The 27,127-nt window shown below is 34.9% G+C and overlaps 17 protein-coding genes across 17 annotated transcripts; 7 read left to right on the top strand and 10 right to left on the bottom strand.

Annotated features, from left to right (window-relative positions):
• Positions 1-640: 640 nt before the first annotated feature.
• On the top strand, positions 641-1,384 carry NNT1 (S-adenosylmethionine-dependent methyltransferase; the record flags this gene model as incomplete). The annotated part of the gene is made up of 1 exon (XM_041551769.1): positions 641-1,384. One exon carries the CDS (start codon positions 641-643, stop codon positions 1,382-1,384), a length of 744 nt encoding a protein of 247 aa, XP_041407703.1.
• Positions 1,385-1,640: 256 nt separating this feature from the next.
• Positions 1,641-3,281, bottom strand: CTS1 (chitinase; the record flags this gene model as incomplete). Its single annotated transcript, XM_041551768.1, has 1 exon — positions 1,641-3,281. The coding sequence occupies one exon, from the start codon at positions 3,279-3,281 to the stop codon at positions 1,641-1,643; it is 1,641 nt and encodes a 546-aa protein (XP_041407702.1).
• Positions 3,282-5,053: 1,772 nt separating this feature from the next.
• On the top strand, positions 5,054-6,112 carry KABA2_07S06028 (uncharacterized protein; the record flags this gene model as incomplete). Its single annotated transcript, XM_041551767.1, has 1 exon — positions 5,054-6,112. One exon carries the CDS (start codon positions 5,054-5,056, stop codon positions 6,110-6,112), a length of 1,059 nt encoding a protein of 352 aa, XP_041407701.1.
• A 113-nt stretch (positions 6,113-6,225) lies between these two features.
• Positions 6,226-7,278, bottom strand: KABA2_07S06006 (uncharacterized protein; the record flags this gene model as incomplete). Its single annotated transcript, XM_041551766.1, has 1 exon — positions 6,226-7,278. One exon carries the CDS (start codon positions 7,276-7,278, stop codon positions 6,226-6,228), a length of 1,053 nt encoding a protein of 350 aa, XP_041407700.1.
• A 601-nt stretch (positions 7,279-7,879) lies between these two features.
• RPS30A (40S ribosomal protein eS30) lies at positions 7,880-8,408 on the bottom strand (the record flags this gene model as incomplete). Its single annotated transcript, XM_041551765.1, has 2 exons — positions 7,880-8,068; positions 8,406-8,408. 2 exons carry the CDS (start codon positions 8,406-8,408, stop codon positions 7,880-7,882), a joined length of 192 nt encoding a protein of 63 aa, XP_041407699.1.
• A 425-nt stretch (positions 8,409-8,833) lies between these two features.
• MEC3 (Mec3p) lies at positions 8,834-10,228 on the bottom strand (the record flags this gene model as incomplete). The annotated part of the gene is made up of 1 exon (XM_041551764.1): positions 8,834-10,228. The coding sequence occupies one exon, from the start codon at positions 10,226-10,228 to the stop codon at positions 8,834-8,836; it is 1,395 nt and encodes a 464-aa protein (XP_041407698.1).
• A 308-nt stretch (positions 10,229-10,536) lies between these two features.
• GUF1 (GTPase GUF1) lies at positions 10,537-12,423 on the top strand (the record flags this gene model as incomplete). The annotated part of the gene is made up of 1 exon (XM_041551763.1): positions 10,537-12,423. One exon carries the CDS (start codon positions 10,537-10,539, stop codon positions 12,421-12,423), a length of 1,887 nt encoding a protein of 628 aa, XP_041407697.1.
• Positions 12,424-12,550: 127 nt separating this feature from the next.
• On the bottom strand, positions 12,551-13,414 carry COQ11 (ubiquinone biosynthesis protein COQ11; the record flags this gene model as incomplete). The annotated part of the gene is made up of 1 exon (XM_041551762.1): positions 12,551-13,414. One exon carries the CDS (start codon positions 13,412-13,414, stop codon positions 12,551-12,553), a length of 864 nt encoding a protein of 287 aa, XP_041407696.1.
• Positions 13,415-13,738: 324 nt separating this feature from the next.
• Positions 13,739-14,941, bottom strand: GCD7 (translation initiation factor eIF2B subunit beta; the record flags this gene model as incomplete). Its single annotated transcript, XM_041551761.1, has 1 exon — positions 13,739-14,941. One exon carries the CDS (start codon positions 14,939-14,941, stop codon positions 13,739-13,741), a length of 1,203 nt encoding a protein of 400 aa, XP_041407695.1.
• A 333-nt stretch (positions 14,942-15,274) lies between these two features.
• Positions 15,275-15,859, bottom strand: SEC72 (Sec63 complex subunit SEC72; the record flags this gene model as incomplete). Its single annotated transcript, XM_041551760.1, has 1 exon — positions 15,275-15,859. The coding sequence occupies one exon, from the start codon at positions 15,857-15,859 to the stop codon at positions 15,275-15,277; it is 585 nt and encodes a 194-aa protein (XP_041407694.1).
• A 469-nt stretch (positions 15,860-16,328) lies between these two features.
• Positions 16,329-16,991, bottom strand: GSP1 (Ran GTPase GSP1; the record flags this gene model as incomplete). The annotated part of the gene is made up of 1 exon (XM_041551759.1): positions 16,329-16,991. One exon carries the CDS (start codon positions 16,989-16,991, stop codon positions 16,329-16,331), a length of 663 nt encoding a protein of 220 aa, XP_041407693.1.
• Positions 16,992-17,435: 444 nt separating this feature from the next.
• Positions 17,436-18,137, bottom strand: YHC1 (Yhc1p; the record flags this gene model as incomplete). Its single annotated transcript, XM_041551758.1, has 1 exon — positions 17,436-18,137. The coding sequence occupies one exon, from the start codon at positions 18,135-18,137 to the stop codon at positions 17,436-17,438; it is 702 nt and encodes a 233-aa protein (XP_041407692.1).
• Positions 18,138-18,868: 731 nt separating this feature from the next.
• On the top strand, positions 18,869-20,743 carry ECM38 (gamma-glutamyltransferase; the record flags this gene model as incomplete). Its single annotated transcript, XM_041551757.1, has 1 exon — positions 18,869-20,743. One exon carries the CDS (start codon positions 18,869-18,871, stop codon positions 20,741-20,743), a length of 1,875 nt encoding a protein of 624 aa, XP_041407691.1.
• Positions 20,744-21,071: 328 nt separating this feature from the next.
• HRI1 (Hri1p) lies at positions 21,072-21,794 on the top strand (the record flags this gene model as incomplete). The annotated part of the gene is made up of 1 exon (XM_041551756.1): positions 21,072-21,794. The coding sequence occupies one exon, from the start codon at positions 21,072-21,074 to the stop codon at positions 21,792-21,794; it is 723 nt and encodes a 240-aa protein (XP_041407690.1).
• Positions 21,795-22,146: 352 nt separating this feature from the next.
• Positions 22,147-22,566, top strand: ERV14 (cornichon family protein; the record flags this gene model as incomplete). Its single annotated transcript, XM_041551755.1, has 1 exon — positions 22,147-22,566. The coding sequence occupies one exon, from the start codon at positions 22,147-22,149 to the stop codon at positions 22,564-22,566; it is 420 nt and encodes a 139-aa protein (XP_041407689.1).
• Positions 22,567-22,855: 289 nt separating this feature from the next.
• Positions 22,856-24,325, bottom strand: OLE1 (stearoyl-CoA 9-desaturase; the record flags this gene model as incomplete). Its single annotated transcript, XM_041551754.1, has 1 exon — positions 22,856-24,325. One exon carries the CDS (start codon positions 24,323-24,325, stop codon positions 22,856-22,858), a length of 1,470 nt encoding a protein of 489 aa, XP_041407688.1.
• A 1,064-nt stretch (positions 24,326-25,389) lies between these two features.
• SDS23 (Sds23p) lies at positions 25,390-26,919 on the top strand (the record flags this gene model as incomplete). Its single annotated transcript, XM_041551753.1, has 1 exon — positions 25,390-26,919. The coding sequence occupies one exon, from the start codon at positions 25,390-25,392 to the stop codon at positions 26,917-26,919; it is 1,530 nt and encodes a 509-aa protein (XP_041407687.1).
• Positions 26,920-27,127: the final 208 nt, after the last annotated feature.

The following is a 27,127-nucleotide window of genomic DNA, read 5'->3' as shown; positions in this document are numbered from 1 at the left end:
GACAAATAAGTGCCGAACTCTAATTGTTGGGTAAACAAAGCTAAGATGATGAAATGAAATATAAAAATAGTCGGATAAATAGTCAGATAATCAAAGTTTATAGTTTGGAATAAGCTTATAGACTACTACATCTACTATGAGATAATGTACTTAAACCATCTTTAGACATAATATGGGTTGTAAGGATGTGGAGATCGTTAGTATACTACCTTTTTCAAATATACTACAAGGTAATAATATATGACTGAGAATTATATATGCAAAACCCAGCACATTATACTAGCAATATTTATCCTACCACAACAGCAGTCATAAATGCCAGTACTATCACTCTCTATACTCCCACTCCCACTCCCACTCCCTGTCACTTCATTAATATTTCACTAATTATAACAACATTACTGTTTTCTTCATTGGCGATGGTGATGTGATGCTCATCGCTTCCTGAAAAAAAAACAAAAAACATATATGACAAAACAACGAAAACTGTAAAATTTTTTCAATAATTAAAGACTAAATTGGTGATTACTGTACAAGAAGTTGCGATCATTAGTCGTTAATCTACAGTCTATACCTCCAAAAATAAACATCAGGATACCATCTGATATATTTAAACTAAGAAAATAAAAAATAAAAAATAATGTCTGATATCGAATCGTTGAGTGGTGCTTTGTTCGAGGAACCAGAGGATTTCCGTCCTCCACGTCCAAAGGAACATTTTGTAACATACACTAGAGATCACATATCTCCGGAATCCAAATCCCAAAAGAAAGAAATCGAATTGAAATTAGTTGGGAATTCACCATTATGGGGTCATTTATTATGGAATGCTGGTAAATATACAGCCCAATATATAGATAACCATCCTGAACAAATCATTGGTAAGTGTGTATTAGAATTAGGTGCCGCCAGTGCATTACCATCAATTGTATCAGGCTTAGTTGGTGCGAAGAATGTCGTCTCTACAGATTATCCAGATGCCGATCTAATTTCCAATATTGAACACAATTGTAATAACTTAGATAATGTTCATGTCCAAGGTTACATTTGGGGGAACAGTTATGATGAAATCTTAAAATTAAATAACAATGAAAAATTCGATTTCATTATATTAAGTGATTTAGTGTTTAATCATACGGAACATCACAAATTATTGAAGACTACAAAGGATCTTTTAAAAGAAGACGGTAGAGCTTTAGTTGTATTTTCTCCACATAGACCAAAATTGTTGCCTAATGATTTACAATTCTTCGATACTGCAAGGGATGATTACAATTTCAAAGTAACGAAGATAGAAATGGTTAATTGGAAACCAATGTTTGAAGAGGACGACGAAACCATTGAGATTAGATCTCGTGTATACGCATATTATTTACAATTATAATAAAACAAAATGCATGTGTTTATAATTTAGCACATTAATAGAACAATTATGTTATTATTATTTTTTTGAATGTTTAAAATTTTTATGTAAATATTTATATTATTGTATATATGACGATTGTCTTTATGAATGAACGTTTTGAGAAAGAAATATGAAAAGAATGAAGATGAAAAGAAAAGAAATACCCGAATTATTGTAAGAAAAATAAATGATAATAAATGCCAAATCCATAGACTTATTTAGTCTTTGTTGGAATTTACATGAATTGTGCCTTTTGTTCTGTGAAACCACATTGAGTCAACACGGTATTATCATAATCATAGGCATAACATGTGGTACCTGCAGCACATGGCATGGATACCCATGAACCGAAGTTACACATGGCAAAGGAACCATCTGCAGAACAGGCAAGTTCACCATCTGTACATGTAGCTTGACCGTTATATTGACCAGCGGCATATTGAGTGTTTAAATTCTTTGCAATGGTATGAGCAGCAGAATCAGTAGAAGCAGAAGATGTAGTGGTGGTAGCAGTTGCAACTTGAGCATTGGATGTAGTAGCAACGGTTGCCATAGTAGTGGCTGTTGTAGCAGCTGTTGTAGCAGCAATATCAGAAGTAGTAGCCATAGCGGTAGTAGAAGTTGCGCCAACATCTACAACAGTAGATTCTTGGGAACGGGTTCTAACTGATGGTTCATCGACATTCTTACCTTCAGTGGTAGCAGTAACACTGTTATTGATATCATCAGAAGTAGTTGTCACTTGGGCAACATTAGAGGTAGTGGTAGTCATAACGATACTTGAAGTATCAGTTGGAATATCTTCAGATGAAATAGTTGTAACGGTATCATCTTCGGAGGTGGTGGAAGTAGTTGGTTGCAAAGTAGTAGTAATTCTGGAAGAAGAATGAGTATTAGCAGCAGCAGTAGTTGTGGTAGCAGAAGAAAAGGAAACGTTATCATCTAGTAGGGATTTGACGGCATGGATATAAGTTTCACCATCAATGTCATTGTTAAAGGCTTGAGAGGCATCCCATAATGAAACACCACCAAAGTTAGCAAAGGTAGAGATCTTTTCAATGGTAGTCTTTAATACGGAAAGATCAGATATATAACCGGAACCAGCAGCAGTTGCAGAACCTGGTAAACCTAAATATAGTTTAATGTTACTGTTTGGAGAAATATTTTCAGCATAGTTCACCCAGGTATCCCAATTGAAAGAAGTCTCGACATTACAATAGTTGTTATAGAATTGAATAAATGCGAAATCGACATCGGCGTTAGCTAATAAGTCACCGACTGAAGCATCTGGGTATGGACATTGGGGAGCAGCTGAGATATAATATTGTTTAGACCCAGTAGCAAATAGAGTTCTTAATTTAGTAACTAAAGCAGCGTAACCGACGTTATTATTATTTTCAATATCGAAGTCAAACCCATCAACAATAGCTGAATCGAATGGACGGTTGGTAACACCTGTACCTTCTGCAAAGGTATCCCATAGAGTTTGAGCGAAAGTTTCAGCCTGGGAGTTATCAGTGAAACCGTAAGCACCGCTAGCCCCACCTAAGGATAATAGGACCTTTTTACCTAGGGATTGACAAGTGGCGATATCAGCTGCAATTTGAGAACAATGTAGAAGACCAGAGTCATCAGCGAAAGTTTCTGAACAGGCGTTGGCGAAATTTAGAGTAATAGTTGGGAAGGCATCAGCAAATGATAGTAAGAAGATGTCTGCATCAGAGGATTGACAGTAGGTGGCTAGACTTTCTTGAGAACCATGAGAGTTTTGACCCCAGTAGACAGCAACATTGTTTTGAGCATTGTTATCGAATGCGTATACCAGTGAGCGAAGCAATAGTATAGTTGTAATTATAAGGAATTGTGTTTGTAGCATTGTTATTAGAAAGAAAAATTAGAGATTAATTCAAAAAGATATGTGTGTAGAGTTGAAATAATTATTTTGTATTTTTTTTGGTTTAAATTGTTATTAAAACGAATGTAATAAAAAATGTGTAAAGTGAAAGACAATTAGTTGGGAAAATAAGCCTCAAGAATGAATGGATTGGGCTATATTATAGATTATTATTTGTAAAACGAGTGGAAATAATAGTAAACAGAACTAACAAACGAATGATTTTATTATTGTTATTGTTATTATTATGTTAAAAATATAAAATGAGAAAAGAGAAATTGAAAACCAAATACAACCACAACCATTCCTTCAACACTCTTGCCTTCCTTATATATGTATTCTGTTCAAATACATAATTTCTTTCTCAATTTTAATCCTTGTTTTATCTACAGCATGTATCGAACATGTTTGACCCCAAATGATATTCATATTGGTAAATCAGTGCACACACCACAGCGCATTGTTATCAAAAACATAAACAAAAACAAATGTGAAAGAATAACATAACTCAAATAAAGTTCGATATGTTTACATAACAAACCTGGAATGTAAACAAACCACACCGTTAGTAAAGCATTAACTAATTCAATCAATATCCCGTCTTTACTGACACTTTCTTTATTAGCTTATTATTTCATCTCAATTATTGACATCTCATCTCGTTCAGTATGCAGAATATAAAAGCTGGGCAATTTATCATTCGGCGTGCGCACTCTTCTCTGCGCGCACCACACACAATATTCTTCTCTTTTGGCTGGTGAAAATATTTGACCAGCGGCGAACGGAACTGGGAACGACGCGCAGCCAAAAGATTAGCAGGTAGAGAGAAAGCAAATGCCATTAGTGCCAGCAAATAAACATAAAAAACCATTGGGAATTCGATAACAGCTGTGTAATTATAAACCTCAATAAAATAGTTAGAGTACAGGTGAGAGGCGGCAGTAAATAATATATATATATATAGATGTTGTGGCTGGCAAAGGCGAAGCTATTGATATTTCACTTGTCGTATGGGAGAACGAGACATGAGATGATGTATTATTGTAATGCTACTAAATAATATACACAATATTTTAGTATGATATAGTGACTAAAATTGGTAATACTATCCATAATGTCTCTACACTGTCACAAGTAGTTATTTCAGTTTAGAACATATTTATGAATGTGGTGTGGTGGTGGTTGAGGAATTTCGTAAACGTGTCTAGTAATAATGCAGCATGAATTTAACAACCAGCACTATCAACAATTAACATACTTGTATTATGAACAGACTATAAACTTAGTAATTAGCAACAGTCATACATAGGTCCCTGTCATGCGTTGATCTTAGCAGAAATTGTATGTGAAAGACACGCTGACTAATTTTTCTTTGAAAATCATATTGTACGAGGCTGATGCATATACACAATTTTAACTGACTAAGCAAACAGAAAAAATCACTAAAAAATCATAGTGAAAGAGATGCCCTAGAGAGCGACAAATTAAAGGGATAATCTGTCAAGAGAAGGGGCTGCACGTTAATGATGCTATTACTAAGACAACGCAACAAATAATATCTCTTTATTATGATGATTAAGGCTATTCTCTTCTTTAATTTGAGCTTTCAGTAAATAAATATATATATATATAGATATAGACATTGTTTGTGATCATTTGAGTTAGTTATTCTATCAATTGTTCATTAAAATAATAACAATCAATATCAAAAAACATATTCACTCAAGAATAAAAACATTTACATACATATAATTATGTCCAAAGATATCGTATCATTTAACGAAACTATTTCTCCAGATCATCCCGTCTATAAACCAGAAAAGGGTAGATACTGGCTGTACATTGCTGCTGGATGCCCATACGCTAGTAGAGCTCTAATTACGAGAGCTCTTAAGGGCCTAAACAATGTCATCGGAGTCTCTGTTGCTCAATGGATGTTAGGTGATGAAGGTTGGAAGTTTTTGCAAGCAGATCCTAAAGAAATGGGTGAAAATGCTTATAAAGTTGATGGTGGTGTTCATGGATTTAAAGATGACACGTCAGGCCCAATTGGTGATCTTCCTGATGATTCCTCTAGGTTATTCATCGATGGATCCTTCGACCCAAATTACGGTGTAAAGAGTGTAAAAGAACTTTATATGATGAGTAATAAAGATTATAAAGGATCATTTTCTGTACCAATCCTATGGGATTTAAAGACCAAGACTATTGTTAATAATGATAGTGGTGAAATCATTAGGATATTGAATTCTTCCTTCAATGAATTTATTGATCCAAATGATGCTGAGAAAAATGTCGATTTAGCACCAAAGGATCTAATTAAGGAATTGGATGATTATAATCAATGGTTAGGTCCAAATATCAATTATGGTGTTTATAAAGTTGGTTTAGCAAAGAGTCAATCTATATTTGAAGAAGAAACTATAAAATTATACAATTCGCTTGACAAAGTTGAAAATAAATTGAAATTAAGATACGAAAAATTATCAAAAGAATACAAGCTTGAAGATGAAATTTTGAAAAAGTTTTTCTTATTTGTCGATCATATCACAGATGCTGATATTAGATTATTTACTACTATAATTCGTTTCGATTCTGTTTATAGTTACCATTTCACTTGTAATTACAAATTGATAAGAACAGATTATCCGCTAATCTTAAAATGGTTAAAGAACTTATATTGGAATCATCCAAGTTTCAAAGAAACTACAAACTTTGATCATATTAAACTATTTTACACACGTTCAAGAAAGCTTCGTAATACTTTGAGTTTAACTCCATTAGGTCCAAAACATGATATTCCAACATTATAAACTAATTGAATGAAACTTTTAAATTAATATACTTCAATTTTATGTTATGATAATGATAATGCAATGTTATACGTAAACAATTAAATAAGAAATAGATACTTTTTTTTGCCTTCTTAATTTTCAAAATATTTAACTTCCCAAACGTTGATCCATTTAGATTTCTTAACATCTTCATCGTTCAATTTTTTCATCACAGAAACAATCGAAGTCAAACTTTTATTCAACAATTCAATTTGTTCTTCAAAATCGCTCGATTCAAATACAGATTCTGTCATAAATACATCTCCTATCAATTCATCAATATTTTGTGTTATAATTTGATGTTGTGAATATAAGTCATCCAGGATAGAACCCTTTTTATTTGTAGATTTATAAGTAGTAGAAGATATAGTGGAAGTGAATGACGATAATAACAATTTAATCATCTTCAATTTTGTTTTCCATATCTTTAAAAACTCGGTAAGTTTTTCTACTGTTTCTTTATCATCTTCCAGAATCTTTGGTGTTTCATCTTCATCATCTTCCTCTTCTGAATCAAATCCATCGTCTAACATGAAACCATTACCCAATGTAGGTTCTTCTAAAAATTCGTCCACCTCGATTAGCACATCATCGACTAAACCATTACTCTCTCTAATTGAATCTGCAAGCAACCCAAACTTACCTTTCTTACCAATATCTTCAAGAGTGTCACAACTATTCCAAATTATCCCTACACACAATAATCTATCTTCATCAGTGTCATGATGTTCAAATTTCTTATCCAATTCCTCACAAAGAACATCCATACCATTAAGTAATTCCAATGTTGCGTTATCAATCTTCTTTAACATAAATTCTGGGTATTCCTCATCTTTGTAAAATAATGGTAATATGCTAAAATAGAAGAAAACATAATCAATAAATGATTTTAATTCTTTGAATGTAGCGTTATAATTTTCCTCTGTAAATGTTTCTGGATTCAATATAATACCGATCTTGGTTGTATGTGATTTAATAAGTTGTGCAAGCTTTACAAGTTCGGCACAAGGTGTAGAATCCTTGATTTTGGTACTCGATGAGATGGCTCGCAAAGCATCTGTATTATTCTTATAAAGCGTGACAAATTGATCTCTAATAGCCTTCTGAAGCTCTTTTAATTGGGTTGTAGTTATAATGTCTGTCATATTAGAGAGTTGTAGTTAATTCTATATATATTTGAATGAGCATTTACTGGGCTTCTTAGTGTAATTCAAGAGCGATGACCTTTTAAATCTAATAATCAGCTCTTGGAAATGACAATAAATAATTTTTCAAAATTTTGCAACCTGAGGGTAACGTTATTTTTACTGAACTATAATCTAAAACATACGTAAAGTTGATGCTACTGATGCCATCACCATCTTGGAAATCAAATGTAGGATTATATTGGATTCCCAAGATGATGTGTCTGGATACATTTATATAGAAATTTATATATTGAGTATGTACTTCGACGAATGCAATACTATAATCAATTGAAGTATAAAGCCGAGCTAATTTAATTAATATGAAATTTCTTTATTGGTAATAATATTTTACTTAAAGAATATGTGAAGTAAATTATATTTTTGTTTATACAGAAATCAGAACCTTTTTTGTATTCAATGACGAACCATCATTTACCGTAGGTCCATCATTATAGTTTTTTCATTCCATGTAGTTTGCAGTTAATAGTAACAAAGTAGTAATATTTGTCTTTATAAAAAATTTAATGATAATAATAATAATAATAAAGGGACATTACACTTATTGAGAGGATGGACCTGGGTTCATTCTTCTCTTACCGTTAACTAGGGTGACGTTGACGAATCTTCTGGTGTACAAAAGTCTCTTGTAAGCTCTACCCTTTGGCTTCTTTGGCTTTTCAGTCTTGTCGACCTTTGGAGTTTGAGATTTAACTTTACCAGCACGAGCTAGAGAACCATGAACTTTAGCCTGTAATAATAATCACGTTGATATCAATAAAATAAATATCATACATTATTTGTTAGTAAAAAATATTTTTTTTTTAGTTTATTTGGATGTCTATCGCTCAAGTAAAGAACAAAGTAGAATAAAACAATATTATGTCATTACGATTTGTCGTAACATCTTCAAAGAAACCACGTTTACGATCATCCGTGCACTCATATTATTGATTATATCATAGTAACTCTTCTTAATCTAATCTAATTAAACGTTTTTGAATGTCTTTTAATATATTATTAACCATTGTTCTCTTTATTCCATTCTTTTTCCATCATTTCCATCCATTAGTTCGTGTCTAACATACCATTTTTGCGTATTTGTGTTATATGGTCTTCTTTCAGGATAGTTTAAATAAAACTTGTTGCATTTAACAAACCTGCCTTCTTAACTATCCACTTTCTTGTATTAGTATTGGGTATGTGTAAAGTGTGTATGGGAAGTGAAAATGATGTGAAAGGTCAATACAATACAATAATAGTAAGCACCAGACGGTTCACCTCGGGCGACAGAATTTTGTTCTGTTTTTTCTTCGTTGAAAAATAGATTTTATTGAAATGATAGAAAAATATGTGGTAGTGGGTGCGGTGTACAGATGGTATCTGAGGGTGTACGGATGTTAGCAGTCAAATAGATCAAATGACTATAGAACGGCTAAGCAAAATCAGAACAGTTTCATTACAATACTAATGGATATATATATATATATATAGGTATGCTATAGGTTAAGAATGATCATGGCAACGCCTTTGATCTCGTGATGTAGTATGCTAAACGTCCGCTTTCCTCTTCTGAAGTGTCACCCTGTAATGCACATTGGAATACGCATGAAGAATCATGAGAGATCAGGAGCACAGCCTCATCACATACAGGGTACAATTTTGAGCAAACTTTCCAGTCCTTTGCTCGTATAATCACCTCATTTAATAAATTGTTCTCTTGCTCTGCTTTTTCAACCATCTTCGACACATTATATAAATCTTTATTCATGGTACTGTAATTGTTGTCGTCATCTAACATGCTGTTTTCTGTGGAGGAGTAATTATGACCAATCATGGCCTCACTATTTTCAATATTAAACATATCATTCTTCTCTCTTGAGTCTGATTGAGAGTCCGCCCCTGAAATTTGTTGTCGAGTTCTAGCAAGAAGCGAGGATGTTGCTGTTGTTGTCGCTGGGGGGATTTGTTGCCGCTGGGGGGATTGTTGAGATTCATCACCAGATTCATCGTCTTGAACCACACTAGAAGTTAACGGTCCATTCCAACATATTTCTAAATACCAATGTAATTCATTATCAATTATTATCTTTAATTGATCGTTATTCTCATTTTCATTATAGTCATCGTCAGTATCCTTCCTTCGAACACTATGTAGTCGAATGTCACGGACATTCGAATATCGTTCAATTCTTTTCATAAAATTGAGGAAAGCTTGACCAAATGCCCCGGTACTTGGTGGCAAGTCATATAAGATTAAGGACTCATGAATAATGCTGGGCTCAATGATTGACAAATCCTGTACCTTGAATAATAATTTCACTGGCACTTTAAAATTATGCACGATGACTTTATTATTAGTCCCACCATTGGAATAACTTGGCCCATTATGTGTATCATTGCCATATGTTGTATTATTTATTTGTGCATTATTTACATACACAACCTCTTGAAATGTGATGCTTAATATGTGCATGGGATTCACAGCTTCACCATCCTCATCATGTTGAGGCGCCGTTTGATTCCATTGTGAGCTGGGTATTAACGATATCTTAAAATCTGTCGGCGTACCTTGACCTATAATCTTATCAAACCTTTTGAAAGCAGTTAATAAAGCGTCACAATTATATTCCATTGTGACAGTATTAGATTTTCTTATAGATGCCAATTTATATGACAAAAACATATCTCTTGGTAAATGACACCATAACTGGTCCGTTTCCCCACGTAGACTAGATGTATTTGTACTGTCATTAAGGAACACTTTAGAGGTGGATATGATGGTCAATCCATCGTCAGTGAATCTCAATACAGCTGTATCTCGGAGTGACGCCACCGTAGAGACTGCTGTCCGGAATAATTTATAATCATCTGGCGATTGCTGATCGTTTAATACAACTTTAAGTTTCATAACAAAGTAACGATCCCAACTCAGAGGCAACTAATGCTCAAGTTATTAATTAAAATCCACTTTATTTGCCCTTAATAAACGTGTTTTATTACGCGATGCCCTTTAAGTTTGAATATATTCAAGTTCCTTATAGTTGTCTTCAATACAAAAAACAAACAATGAAGCGTTTGCTTTATTAAAGCCTGTCCATCGAGATTCATATAAAAGACTATATTAACTAGGGGACACAGGTAAACTATTGAGATAATACAAAGCAAAACTAATCATAAAGATATTTCTTTGACAACGTAAATCTATATTGATGAAGGATGCTGCGAATATGGCAGGTATCTAGGGTGACGAGGCTAACATTTCAGAGATTTAATCAGACGTTGACTAACAGGATTAATGCAATCCCTATCGATAAATACAGGGTATTTTCTATTGTAGCACACATTGACCATGGTAAATCCACACTTAGTGACAGATTATTGGAGATTACTGACGTTATTTCAGATGCTGATGCAAATGCTCAAGTGTTAGACAAATTAGAAGTTGAAAGAGAACGTGGTATTACGATCAAGGCTCAAACATGCACCATGTTCTATAAAGATTACTTATTACAATTAATAGATACACCAGGTCATGTAGATTTTAAAGGTGAAGTTAGCAGAGCATTCTCTTCTGTTGATGGTGCGATTTTACTTGTAGATGCCCAAAAGGGTGTTCAAGCTCAAACTGTAGCGAATTTCCAAATGGCTAACGATTATGGAGTTAAAATGCTACCTGTGATTAACAAAGTCGATTTATTGAACGCAGAAGTTCAGAAAGTCGAAGACCAAATTGTTTCATCGTTAGGTTTTAAAAGAGAAGATATTGTCAAGATCAGTGCTAAGAGTGGATTGAATATCAAAGAAAAACTATTACCTGCAATTATAAACGCAATTCCTTCTCCTACCGGTGAGATTAAGAAACCATTCAGGTCCTTAATATTAGATTCCTGGTATGATTCGTACCTTGGTGTCGTCATGCTGGTGAAAGTGGTCGATGGGGAAGTGAAGAAAGGTGATAAAATTTCAAGCGGAAGGATGAAGAAGAGATTTGAAGTGAAAGAGATCGGAATAATGTATCCAAACCAGACAGCTACAGGAAACCTAAAAGCTGGCCAAGTTGGATACATAGTTCCAGGTACGAAGGATTTTAAAGATGCATTACTTGGGGACACTTTAGTTCATGTATCCCAAGAAAAAAAAACTGAACTTTTACCAGGTTTTGAAGAACCCAAACCTATGGTCTTTGTAGGAGCTTTTCCTGCTGATGGTATAGATTTAAAGATTATGGATGATGATATTAATAGGTTAGTTTTAAATGACAGATCTGTTACATTACAAAGAGAAACGTCAAATGCGTTAGGGCAAGGGTGGAGACTTGGATTTTTAGGATCACTTCATGCCTCTGTTTTTAAAGAACGTTTAGAAAAGGAGTATGGATCAAAACTTATTATCACACACCCAACAGTACCATATCTTGTTCAATATGATAATGATATCCAAAAAATTGTCAGGAACCCAGATGATTTCCCTGACTCAACATCCAAAAACAGAACGAGATTGAAATCTTTACAAGAACCTTATGTGGAGGCAATAATGACCCTACCAACTGAATATCTTGGTACAGTAATCCAATTATGTAACAATGCACGTGGAGAACAAATCGAGCTTTCCTATTTAGATGTCAGAGACTCTGTGTTATTGAAATATCACATCCCATTATCTCAACTGGTCGACGATTTCTTCGGTAAATTGAAATCTTCTACCAAGGGTTTTGCTACTCTTGATTATGAAGATTGCGGTTATAAGGAGTCTGATATTGTTAAATTGGAATTACTAGTCAATGGAAGAAGTTTGGATGCATTATCACAAGTAGTTCATAAATCACAAGCCGAAAAGATAGGGAGAGAATGGGTTAAGAAGTTCAAGGAATATGTCGATTCACAATTATACGAAGTCGTTATACAAGCTCGAGTCAATAATAAGATTCTTGCTCGTGAAACATTAAAGGCCCGTCGTAAAGATGTGCTGGCAAAATTGCATGCTTCAGATGTTTCAAGAAGAAAAAAATTATTGGCGAAACAAAAGGAAGGTAAGAAACATTTGAAAACTATAGGTAATATTCAAATATCCCAAGATGCATACCAAGCATTCTTGAGAAAATAATCATAAAGCATTCATGTATATATATAATATTTATAAGCAGAGTAAAAAAAGAAAACATAAACATAAACAAAATATGCATGGCCACTGTTGGCTTCCTAAACTATCTTTTCATAATTTCCATAGGGATCTATCTGTCGAGCATCTCTTCAAGAGTTAATATGCCACTATACCTTTGGTCATTGAGTTTATCTACAAGTGATCTCCCTACTTGTTGAGTAGAAATAGTTGGTCTTATTATGTCATTAACAATCTGGAATTGATTACGCAATATCAATTTATTAGCACAATTCAATACTTCTAACCCATCATGCAGTACTGTTCTAACATCATTGAATTGTGTAGTGTTCAGTTCGTCGAACATAAATCCAGGCCGTATTATTATAGGTCTGAATGGATTTGTCATATTTTTTGTCATGTCTAATAAATATAACTCTGCGATACGCTTTGAGTGAATATATTCTTGAGGGACAACTAAAAACCCTTTATCAGCAGATATATAAGTCAACGACGGTCTTAAGGCCGATTGTACCTCATTCTTCTCCAAGATTAACTTGAATGTGTCTGCTAGTATCATCATACTCTTTGTATTCATTCTTTCATAAGTAAAATTGGTATTTGATTTTAAACGTAGTTCTGAATTTCTTGGGTATAATAATGGATTGGGAGCTCTCTTAAATAAGCTAGGTAACGAGAAACCGTTTTTCAATTCTTTTTTGTAGTTTTCATTTTCTAATAAGATTCCAATAGTATTAACAACGTTAGGCCTATCTTTCAGATAAAGACCATAAGAATCTGGGTTAAAAATATCTGCAGATTTCCATGATACTTCGTTTATCCAATGTTTATCACTGTTTGTCAATGGAACTGGTGGCTTGCCAGACCTGGATATCCCGGTAACCTGCATTCCCTTAAGAACTGCTTGTTGACAGATTCTTTTCCCTAAGAATCCATTCCCACCAAATACAACAAGTTTCTGAATAGTCATAGTCATCGATACGTAATGTGAGGGTTTGAAGTAATTATTTAATTAAATAGGATAAGGTTTTTTAATGGTAAAAGGCTATTTTATATATTTTAATATATTCAGAAGTTTTCTGCTTTTTAGGTGACCAAACAAAAAAAAAGGTCAAACAAAAAAAAAATACTTATCACTGGTTATTTGTAATTTATACAGTAAGATAATTATCAGTAAATATACATAAAATATTGAATTAAAGATGATGGAAGATGAGATTAATAATGATCTATTATAAATATTTTATGTTAGATGATGCTAGAGAGTAGAGTTCTATCAGGATTACGGTATATACAATTTTCATTTTTGTTTGCCATCCAAATGAACATCAATTTGTTTGTAATTATCCCAAGCAATTCTATAAATAAAACTTGGAGCAAACCCACCAATATTCGTGATATATATATCTATATTTTCGGGTGGGACATAATCCGTGATCTTATTGATAGTATCCAAACGATTTCTAGGATCCATTCTTGGTAAAATATGTTGTGAACCACCAAATTCAACAAATTTCTCTACATTGAAAGGATACAATGGAGACAATTTATAAAGACCAGCTACAGCAAATACCGGGGTCTTAAACTCTCTGGCACATTCACATACAGATGACACCCCAGCGGATGATACGATGGAACCACCGTTGATAAAAACAGTCTTTGTACCAATAATGACTTTACCGACTCTTGACATTAACGCAAACACTGCAGAATCTGGAATAATAATGGTCTCTATATCATGTTGGGCCAATTTTTTAGCAAAATCATGAGCATTTTGTGTATTGTTTGGGAAACCTTCTGTCACTAGAACGGTGAAAGTTCTATTGGCACGTTCACGAGCTCTAATCAAAAATTTCAAGACGGTTTTAGATTCGGGCGTTGGTGTCAATAAAATTTCATGATCATGAATCAAATCGATTGCAATTTGTTGAATCCCATCATCTATATTTTTAATTTCATCTATCAAGTCCTTAATGGCCTGTATCACTACTTGACGGAAATCCGTCTTTGTCTTCGACTTTGATTCATAAAAATCTTGTGAATTTTGTTCTGGTTTTTGTAAAAGATTAAACATAGAGGCAATCAAAGGTTCTGCTTGAGATACATCCCCTACAGCACTGCTATTTCTATCATTCAAATTGTTTGCTGAAGGAGAAGATGAAGCTCCTGCGTTTTGGGATTCTTTCATATCTTCTTCAATTTCATCTCTTAAGACAGCAAGAATTCTCTTAATGACATTCCCACAACCAAAAGCAGTTGGATTTGCCTTCTCCAGACGGTTCCCCAACTCTCTAATCTGAGCGATCAATTCATTGACGTGACTCCAACGGACCGCAGAGATAAACCGTTTTAATAGTTGCAAAGTCTCCAATGCAATGATATATGATCCACTAATTTGTCTTCTTTTCAATTTAGCAATGAATGAGTCAATAGAGACTTCTATCTCTGTAACAGCATTAGGATTGTTGTTGTGAACCAACGAGGGCATACTTTGTGAAGACATGATTCGATGTACCAGTAAGGTGTGATGTGTATACGGTCCTATAATGCTCTCTATCTCACTTGTACCTCTGCATAAAAAGTCGATGCAATATTTTCTTTTCTCTTCCTTTCTATTATATATTTATTATAATTGGTGATGATGAACTTTCCAAAATTTTCTTGGAACTTTTCGTTTCACAGCCAAAAATGGAAAAAAAAGCAGAAAGCAGGAAAAATGCCACTCATCAAGTAGTGTGAATAGGGTGGTGGATGACTGCAAAGAGACAGATATATATAGTAATAGTACTTGTTATCTTAGTATTTAAATATGTATATGTATAAAACTATGTGTATATTAATTGTCACCATTGTATTCTGCTAGTCTTCTGTTGATCTCCAACATCAATGCCTTTAACTTAGTTTCATTTGGATGTAAACTTAGACCTCTTTCACAACAAATTCTTGCATCATCGAATTGCGATAATTTCAATAAAGCATCTGACTTTCTAATATATACATCAGCTTGAGCCATCCCTGTATTCATTAAGAACTCTATATCTTGTAATGCGTCCAAATAACGTCCCGTAATTAGAGACAAATCGATCTTGTGTCTCAACATGAATTGAATTTCTTGTAATTGGATCCCAAAGGCTTCATAAGGTGCCCTACTACGTTGTGCCATATCTACAGCCAGTGCAATATTCTTTAACGCGTCTTGCATCTTCTTTTGTTTGAGCATGGCAAGGCCACTCTCAAAGAGACTCTTTATCATCTTAGAGTGTTCATCGTTTGGTTGTGGAGTGAAGTTTGGATTAGATTCTGCAATGATGGCAGCAGATAATTTATTAATTTGATTGATTGAAATCTCACGAGTCTCTGTTAGATCAGAGTCCTCGCATTTAATCACTTTACTGTTCTGATTATAAAGTATAGTAGCCATTATTCTATGTGTATCTAAAATATCAATCTGTAATATATTATTGCCTGTATGTACCCACTAATAATGCTATCACCAAAAAGAAACACCAGTTCTAGCTTAAGTGAATATATTTATATTTATATTTATATATATTTATATGTTTAATGTACGTGTTACCTAAATAAAAATCGTTATTTCTTCGCTTCACACAGAAATAACGATTTTTTCCAGTGGTTCATTCTCTGTATCACACAGACTTGGCATTGCAAAAATAAACGAAACTGTTCCAAAGGTATAAAGGAACAGTTATCGTTATGATAAAACTAGATAAACAAGGAGTTGTTGTTGATAATTGAAATCTAATACATCTTCATAATATATATATAAATATTTAATACGTATATACAAAAGAAGTGTAGGGTAGAAAATGATATCTATTCAGAACACAAGGAGTAAAGGAAGAAAAAGCGACATATGTTAGCCATGATGCTTACAAATCAGCATCATCTTCATCTGGCAATGGCAAAGCAGTAGCTTGTTCCATTTCTTGTTGGTATTGTTGCATCAATTGTTCGTCGACTTGGACTTCAGGTGGAGCCAAAGCAGGAGAGGCAACAAATTCTAATTGTGGGTTACCTGCCAATTTTCTAGCTAACCATAAGAAAGGCTTTTCAAAGTTGTAGTTAGATTTAGCAGAGATATCGTAGTATTGTAGATTCTTCTTTCTGTGGAAAGTGATAGTCTTGGCCTTAACCTTTCTTTCTTTAACATCGACCTTATTACCACATAGTACGATTGGAATGTTTTCACAAACACGTACTAAATCTCTGTGCCAGTTTGGAACATTCTTATAAGTAATTCTGGAGGTGACATCGAACATGATGATACCACATTGAGCATTAATATAATAACCATCTCTTAGACCACCGAATTTTTCTTGACCGGCAGTATCCCAACAGTCAAACTTGATTTCACCAAAGTTAGTGTAGAAGGATAGAGGATGGACTTCGACACCGATGGTGGCAATGTACTTCTTTTCGAATTCACCAGTCAAATGTCTCTTGACAAAAGTGGTCTTACCGGTACCACCATCACCGACAAGGACTAATTTAAAAGTTGGAACTTCACCGTTAGCTGGTTGTGGAGCAGACATATTTATAATTATTTGAGATTGCTGAGTTAAAGTATTTACGAAAAAAAAGGTATAATAAATAATACAAATTACAATACGATTATAAAACCCATCTATATACCAATCAACTTTAAAGAAGAAGATGGTGAAATAAAATTTGTTTATCTTGATCAATTCCCATCATTCATTCAATCAATAAATCAAATCCATCCCTTCGCTCAGCTGAAAATTTTTTTTGGGTGGGAAGGCACATCACTGTGCACGACACCGTGTATTATATAATAATAATGATGATGATGATGATGTAAGGAAAACTATATACATATTTATATATGAACTGGTAGCATTACTAGATGGGTTTAACGTGGCATCTATGGCATCAATTGGTAGATGTTGTGGCTATCTATAGTTTTGGAATATAGGGGGAGGATAGCATTGTAGTCCGTTTGGCTCCCCTCAAAATGCTTATACTCTAGGTCTCTTGTATTGATAATCTGAGGTTGTATGTTCTTGAAAACGTCTTTTGCCAGTTTGCAACGTAGTCTTCATGATATTCCCACTGTCGTTATACATAGTTTGTTTTGGTAATGTATTGTTCCATTGTGATAATATCATTGGTGGTGCCAATACAAAGGAAGACCCCTCACTTGTCTTTGTTTCATTACGAGTGAAAACGTGATCTCTAGGAAGTATGGGCTCAGTACCTCTATGGGTCTGTTGTTCTATATTAGCACGTCTCGGTAAACCTGTGGCTTTAACGAGTTCTCCAACATCAAACCTATTACTGTCGATCCATACTTTGCTATAGCCAGGAGATCCATAATATATTGAAGCAAGATCCTTTGCTAATATCGTACTACTGTTACTACTATCCTTCAGTTCCTTTATATGAGCTGCATATATTCTCCTTTGGTTTCGTTTTTCTTTCTTAGTCGAACAATGTATCTTAACAGTGGAATGATCCTTCTCCTTTAAATTTTGTTTCTTACACTTGCGATTTGTCTGTAACCTTGTTGATATTTTCCTCTTTGTCTCATTGTGAGCTTGATTGCGATAGTAATCTGCTGCAATACGTAAATGATTCTTACCTACTAAATGAGACTTCCGGACACTCAATGTATCATGTGTTAAATACGAATGGCAATACTCACAATAATATCTAGCCATATTTTTTTTTTTGATAGTGGTACTAGTAAATGAATGGCAATGGTCGATTCAATATAGTAGTACTTCTTGCCTCTTGCCTGTCTTTCGGGTGCTTTTGATGGTATTGCTTCTTTTATGAATGGATATATTGTCTGTTAATTTTTCAGTTTGTTATTATTCTTGTACTAATGGATGAACATAATTTTACATTAAAGACAAGTATATACAGTGTTACAGAATACAAGAAGGAGAGAAAGAGGGAGTACAGATATGTGATATGTTTGTAGCATTGACAACTTTTATAAAAAAAGTAAAATTCATGTACTCTCTATACAGCGAACTTCACGCCATTACCACCAACTACATTGGACTTGTCAGTTTCACTACCGATATCATCGACACTACAACATATATAAACTAACAACAAATACTTGAATATCAGAATATATTGAACTTAATACGTGGTGGCAACTATGCTTTCTCAAACCTTTGCTTAAGTACGTTATCAATCACATTTGCGAGGCTTATTCTGACTAATAATAACGCTGACCGTTTTTGCGGGCCGTTCAGCTTATCTCTGTGAGCTTAAGCCATGCGATATCTCATAATCCTTTAACAGGTTTACAGATAGATATAAAAGGTCAAGGGAAGGTGAGATGACAGTAAATATTGCACTAAAAACTCAAGTATTGACACCACGAATAGTTAGCAAGATTTAAGTATATACTGCTGTTAGTATTAATTTGAATATTATGAAGGCCATTTTCTTATTTTTGGCAATTACGTTTGCAAACCCTGTTTTACAAAGACCCTTCCACATTTTACAAGATGATAATCCTATCAAATTACCTCATGAATTGCCATTCCACGATATTGATATCGACCCACTAGATCGCAAACCGTCGATGTGTCCCGACCAATCTCTGAGGAAAATCGGTCATGATTATGCAATCAGTTCAGATTTGCAACTGTGTAACAATTTGACATTACATCAAATATTTCATAAATTCCCAAACGCTACTGCGGCAGACGCAGCGGTGACTCTGACTCTATGTATTGGTATGGTTAACTTCTTTAATTCAGGGATCGGTGGTGGTGGTTATATCACATGGGCCGACACTAAACATGATGACTATATGTCGATGGATTTTAGAGAAATATCACCTAATGCAACAAATCCAGATTCCTTTGTTGAAGATTATCAAACAAAGATAGGTGGTTTGTCAATAGCTGTTCCCGGGGAATTAAAGGGATTATATGAATTTTTTAAATTGAAAGGTAGTGGTACCGTCAGTTGGCATGATTTGTTAGACCCTGTGGTGGACTTAGGTAATAAAGGTTGGATTATTGATGAAGCTTTAGCGGCCACTCTAAAATTATATGAACCGATTTTTATATGTGAGGGTATCAAACAGGATTGGTCATTTGTTCTTAATGAAAATGGTACAGAGGTCTTACAGAAGGGTGAGCGTATTGTGAGGCCCCGTTTGGCTAATATGCTGAATGTCTTAGCAACAAATGGTTCAGTAGATCCCTTTTATGACCCAGAACATTGGATTGTGAAATCCATGGTGAGCACAATTAAAAGATATGGTGGTATAGTGACCGCCGATGATTTTAGTCAATATACAGTTGAGATTATGAATCCCATTATTCAGAAAATAAGACAGGGATACCAATATAGTCCCAATAATGATATAACTGTGTTGACTAGTGATGGTACTAGTAGTGGTCTGGCTCTAATGGCAGCTTTAAAACTAATGGATAAATTTCCAAATGTGCAAGGTGGTGATTATCAGGATGACACTACATATGTTTTGATTGAGGCAATGAAATGGTTAGCTAGTGCAAGAAGTCACCTGGGGGATACGGGAAATATTAATTACACAAGTGCGCATGATTTATTATTATCGTCTAACTGGACTCAAAATGCATATGATAAGATCTTAGAAGGTATTCATTTGAATGACTCGACAGGAGAAACATACTACAAGACAAATAATGATTGGAAATTCTATGAGCCTTTGTATGAAATTAATGAACCTCATGGGACTACACATATGAGTATTGTTGACAAGTTTGGCAATGCAGTAGCATTAACATCTACTATAAATTTATTATTTGGTTCTTTAGTTCATGATCCATTAACCGGTGTAATATTCAACAACGAAATGGATGATTTTGCACAATTGAACAGGACTAATACTTTTAATTTAACTGCCTCCCAATTCAATTTAATTCAACCAAACAAGAGACCATTGTCATCGATGACTCCAACAATTATATTAAATGAATTAGGTCAAATTGATTTCGTTGTCGGTGCGTCAGGTGGATCGAGAATAGCTACATCTGTGTTTCAATCTATTGTGAGAACATACTGGTACAACATGCCTCTATTAGAGACCATTGCATATCCACGTATGCATCATCAATTATTGCCAAACGAAATAGAGACAGAAGATATCTCCATGGTAGGCCATGAAACCATCGATAGTTTGAAACAGATGGGTTATAATGTCGTCCAACATGCACCAAAGAGTGTTATCAACGCCATTAAAAGAGTCAATGGTGAATGGCACGCTGTGAGCGACTACTGGCGTAAACGTGGTATTTCAGCCATTATCTGAACACACAATTCCTGACTTTATCGTATGACAGTGGTCCGACGGTGCTTTGGTATTCGTTGTATCAGCAACTTATGTAATCGCAAAAATTATGTAAGCACCCGCCGCCGCCTTTCCGTGTGGTGAAAAATTTCGTTCCGCGTTAAAATTGTAGAAATTTCAAATTTATTAAGTAATCGACGATATATATAAGGGGATGGGATGGGGGTATAAGAAACAGATTAATGACAGTATATTATTATTATTTTAATGTTGTTACAAGGGTAATTGCGATCACAATTGTCAATTGAACATTTGTTATTAAATAGATACACACACACACTTTACAACCATGCCTGCTTTATTGAAAAGAATTGCCTTTGAAGTCAACGGTTCCTTATTCGAGGAAACCAACACTATTACCTCGGAATCTACTGATGGTCATTACATCTCTTTACGTCCATTATTACATCCTACAAAGGAACAAGCCACTTTCCCATTCGAATGGGCATTTGGTGGTACAAATAAGGACATCGCTGTATCCAAGGTCTCTGAAGACACTATAAAGGAAGTTTTCGAATTTGGATTTGATTCTAACAAATATTTACAAATGCCTAATCAACATGAGGGTCCCGTCGAGACATACTGGCAAACCATCCACAATGGTGTCAGACAAGAAAAGGGGGAGATCTTCCCAATGGGTAAGGATCAACCAGGTGTCAAGTTCATGGAATTGTGGCAACCAATCGACTTCTCCAAGGAAGATATTGTGATTACTGATGGGTCTGTCACTAAAGGTAGATCTGTCACTTTGCAGATTGATACTGCTGAATATTTCGGTTTAGTTATCGTTGTTGGACAATGGATCCAGGGGTTCCTAAGTAAGAAGGGTCAAAACTCTAAGGAGGGCCTAAGTTTTATTAGAGCCTTTGAGACCAGTCAAGGCACTGTTGATACTCTTGTTCAATACGGTGCTGATTCCAACAAGTTCCCAACTTTGTTCGACGCATTGAGTGTCGGTACTGTTGTCGACGCTAATGGTGCCTCCTGGAAAACCCTAGAAGCCCACTACTAATGGCCCCATGTCTACCCTGATAATGAACAAACATATATATAAATAAATAGTCGTTCTTTCCCGTATTATTATATAATTAATGGTAAGCCACACTAGTGATTTTCAATTACCCGGAAGTTGCCTGATTCTATTTTTTTTGCCCCCAAACGAAAAAGCAGAGAGAGAGAGAGGCAAGAAAAAAAAACTTTTTGAATGTTTTCTTTGACATCTTTAAGGATTAACATCTTGATAAAGAGGAGGATTGGCAAAACAAATTGTAGTTCCCATAAAATAACTATTTTGATATTGTTATAGACAAACAGTATATATATACTATAGCATTTCATCACACGATATATTTGTTTTTGGTACAATGGGTGGAGCCTGGTTATTTATTCTAGCAGTTGTCGCCAACTGTGTCAATTTGTTTGGTCAAGTCCATTTCACTATTCTTTATGCTGATTTAGAGGCTGACTATATCAATCCAATTGAACTATGTTCCAAGGTGAACAGACTGATTGTCCCTGAAGCTGGGTTGCATGCGGTGATTTCAACCTTAATGCTATTCAGTGGGTATTGGTTTGTATTCTTATTGAATTTACCAATTTTTGCTTACAATTTGAACAAGATCTATCACAAGACTCAATTATTGGATGCTACTGAGATTTTCAGAACTTTAGGAAAACATAAGAGAGAAAGTTTCCTGAAGTTAGGGTTCTATTTATTGATGTTTTTCTTCTATTTGTATAGAATGATTATGGCATTGATTAACGAAACAGGCAGTGATTTCTAGATAAACCAACGAGGAGGGAGAGAGAGAGAGAGAGAGAGAGATAGCAAAGGAATGTTTCTATGAATATTGATAACATCCTTTATTCATAGAGATAGAGGTGTATATTGTACATACTTACATTATTATTAGAATCTTTTTTTTTTGTTTGTCATTATTATTCATAAAACGGATATATATATATATATATATATATATATATAAACAAAATATATCCATTATCTAACAATTGTAATAAAATATAAAACGTATATTAGTAAAATAAAATAAAATAAAATAAAAAAAAGTAAACTTAAGTGAATTTTGATCTAGTTAAATTATGTGGTTTCCCAGCGAAATTGATAGCAGCCATTTTTTTCTCTTTCAAAATAGCTATTCTCATGTCTGCCAATATATTTTTAGCTGCATTTGAATGACGATACACACCACCCGTGAATGCCTTTGTAGCGTCCTTCCCCAATGCAGAATTCAGTAGCGGTTGACCGCCCGGATGTTCTGTAATGTAGCCTGAAACGTCATGAACGATCCCTGAGATGATTACCAGATTGTTATTTTGTTTCAGTTCGTTGAGGTAGTCTTGTTTGTCCCACACGGGCAACTCTGAAACGTTTGGCCCCCAATGGATCGAATTAGTGTCCTTAGCTAATTTTTTCTCACGTTGCTGAACCAAACCTTGATTAATTGCGTTTTGTGAAAATGTCTTTAGATCGGATGCAAGACCTAATAAGGAAGTTGAGTAAATTAAAACTTTTGTAGGATCGTATTGGTACCATTTAATTGCGTTTCTATAATCAGTAGGGAACTCGTGGTGGAAGTTATGGTACCCTTCACCAAAAGTCACCAGAGCCGTCAACCAATTATCTCTTGGAGTTCTCTTATCGTCGAATGGTTGAGTCCCGATATAATGAGCCATTGAATTGATACAAAACGTGGCTTGTTGAATCATAAAGACACGAATCAACCCGGCATATACGAACCCACCCAAATAATCATTAAACAGTTTCCCACAGATTACAGTTGGTACAATGAAAGCAGATAGCAGCATTATAATAATATAATGACGATGTTGAAAACGGACGATCCAGTCGTCGTTTAAATCTGATATGTCTGCTCTAGCTCTAAATTTTGGGTTTGGTTTCAAGATCATCCAACCCATATGAGAGTAGAATAGACCGCGACGGGCATCGTAGGGGTCTCTTGGAGTATCTGTGTAACGATGATGAATTCTATGAGAATGACTCCACCATTTAATCGAGCCTTCGACAGAGGCAGAACCAAAGAAGGCGTATAATAATCTCAAAGGCCAGGCGGCGGAATACGATCTATGAGACCATAGTCTATGATAACCTGCTGTGATTGAGATACCACCGACACCGTAATAAAATATTGAAAATAAGAAAACGTTACGTTGCAGAGGCACTAGATTAGTCAAATACAGCAACCAACCGATAGCGGGGAATATGATAACCAGGGTAATATTTAACCAATTTAAATGTTTGTACCAATTATTCAAAGTCCAAGGTTGTTCGGAGATATGACGACGTAATTGATTATTTTTCAAAGTTTCGGTTGGATCGGTTGAGTCTAGTTGTGTCATTTCTTTTGAGCCCATTAAAGAGCCAAATCCATTAACCACACGTAATTGTTGCTTATCCATACCGGTAGCCAAAATATTAGCGTCTTTTAGATCGACCTCATCAAATTTTTCTCTAAATGAGTCTGCTAATGGATCCGAAGGATACATAGTAGCTGTAGCAGACATTTCGTATTGTATTGTATTGTATTGTATTGTATTGTTGTATTGTAGTACTGTATTATTAGCTAATATAATCTAATATAATCCAATAAGAAATATTGAACAAGAACAAAATCATAAATATATATCATTATACTCTTTCTCTATATATATATATACCCTTTCGTTTCTGTATAAATCCGAAAAGCATTTAAATTGTTGAGAAACAAGTTATTAATAATAATAGACATGACTCTATCCATCTACTATTCTGTTTAAACAATAATCATTATGCTATAATTTTAATCTTGTTGGGCAGTAGTAGTAGTAGTAGCAGTAGTAGTAGTGTGTGTGTGTGTGTGTCCCTTACATCGTGCTATTATACGTCAAACAGAACATTCATTGAGCTAGCTGAAATCTGTTGAGTTAATAAATAATTCAGTCGTTATTGCCATTGTCATTGCCATTGCCAGTAATAAAGCTATATCTGTTTCGAGTAACTGGACAGACAACAGTGGAAAACTGTGTGAATTATCGGTTGAATCGACGAATCGACGAATCGACGGATAATTCACTTGGCAGTGGCAGTCGTCGCTGTCGTTGTTGAGTGAATTTGACAGGCCGTCGGAGTTGCTGCTGCTGCTGCTGCTGCTGTTTCTCGATGTTTTCAGTTGGGATGGCGGCGTGGCCCTCCGATATTTGCGAGGCAGACAGTTTTGTTGAGGGGAGCGCGCCCTTGCGGCCTTCGGCGATTGTCCGTTTACGCCCGGGGCAACAGCCGTGGGTGTCACGTGGTGTCACGTGGTGTGTCGCTGTGCACGACAGAGTTGTGATGCTCTCTGTGCCCTCTCTCTATATCGCATACCCCACAAATACCACAGCTATCTATCTATCGATCTTTTTTTTTTTTTTTCGCTGTTTCTTGCAGATTTTAATTACATCTTAGTCAAAATTGCGTGTTTTTTTTCAGTTGGCATATATTTAATTAGCAAATCAAGTGCATTTAAACTAATTTGAACTAACAATAGTGAGATACTTCTACATATCTATATACATTCACACATATATATACCCCCCCACACACACACATCATGCCGACCTCTAATGATAATTCATTGTTCGCGGATCAAAATATTACGAATAGTAAGAAATTGCCAACGTCGATAGTGGAATTATTGTCAACGCCTCCATTACTACCACGAAATATTACGAGTGCTACTAATAATAGCACGACGACTACGGAACTGACGAGATCCGAGACGAACGACTCCTCTAGTAGCTCCATCTCCAACCTGTCCTCAACGTTATCAAAGAGCGACTCGCAAACGTCTCTAACTTCCCTGCCAATGATTCAACCAACGCCAAGCCAGGGACTGTATTCTGTCCACACAACCAAATGGCAGCACATCAGGCTATCACAATTGATCGAATCGAATAAACTGATATCGATCCAGAGCGATCTGGACGTGGAACACGCGTTTAATACGTTGATACAATATCATCTATCTTCTTTGCCCGTTCAACAAAGACCAAACGATCGTTGCAACTATTTGACTTTCGATTATAACGATTTGAATTTTTACTTATTGTTAGTCCTGAATAAGATTAATATTAATGATCTGAAGTTGACCAAAGAATGTCAAAATGGAGGGAATGTCCCAGTTGGCGATTTGATTAAAAGAACTCCAAAGGATCCATTCTTCAAACTGGCAGAGACAGACAATTTATCAAACGCAATTAATATCCTGGGTTCGGGGGTTCATAGAATTGCAATCACGGACGTCACCATGACCACAATCAAAGGTATTCTATCACAGAGAAGACTGGTGAAATATTTATGGGACAATGCGCGCTCTTTTATCGATTTGGAACCGTTATTTAATTCTTCAATTAAAGACTTAAACATCGGTGTGTTAAATTATGGACAGGGACAAGCAGGCCAATCGACAATTAATAATAGCAATAATGATAGCAGTAACAACAACAGTAAATCAAGAGTCATCTCAGTCAATGGGAACCAACCGCTAATAGACGCCCTGTTAAAGATGTATAATGAACGGATTTCATCAATAGCTGTAGTGGATGATCAATATAATTTAATTGGAAACATTAGCGTTACAGATGTCAAACACGTCACTAGAACTTCACAATATCCATTATTGAATAACACATGCCGTCATTTCATATCGGTGATTTTAAACACTCGTGGGTTGGAAAATGGCGGGAAGGACTCTTTCCCAATCTTTCATGTATATCCAACCTCGTCATTGGCTAGAACCATTGCCAAATTGGTCGCTACAAAGTCGCATCGATTATGGATCGTACAAAGACCATCATCTTCAACTACGCCATCAACAACGTCTTCCTCTTCCTCATTAGCATCAATGAATTCCATAACATCATCTGAAAAAATTTTGAAAAAACCCCTGGTGGGTTCTACCAATTCTTCTGCTGATACATTCGATTCCGCAATGGGTTATATGGAAAAGGATCATCTTGCAGGGAAATTGATAGGTGTGGTGTCTTTGACAGATATATTAGGTGCATTAGCAAGAAATCAAACTCATCACAAACAGATAGATCCACAATTTGCAAGAAAACATAGATCAAACCAAGCATAATAATGATGGTTAGTATAACTTTGTTAGTGATACCTAAATAAACAAAAAGCACAACCCTCCCCCTCCTTTATAACATGTTTATATATATATAAATTAATAAATAAATACTCTTGTTATTATTGCTTTTTATACATGTTTACACTTGACATATCGGCGGAGAAAAAAAACGTATAAAGGTTAGACAATTAAAGTTCTTACATATCAAAAA

Source organism: Maudiozyma barnettii (genome assembly GCF_903064755.1).
Source record: "Maudiozyma barnettii strain CLIB 1767 genome assembly, contig: KABA2_07, whole genome shotgun sequence".
Lineage (NCBI taxonomy): Eukaryota > Fungi > Ascomycota > Saccharomycetes > Saccharomycetales > Saccharomycetaceae > Maudiozyma > Maudiozyma barnettii.
Note: the sequence above shows the minus strand (reverse complement) of the source record. Positions and strands in the feature narration are given on the sequence as shown.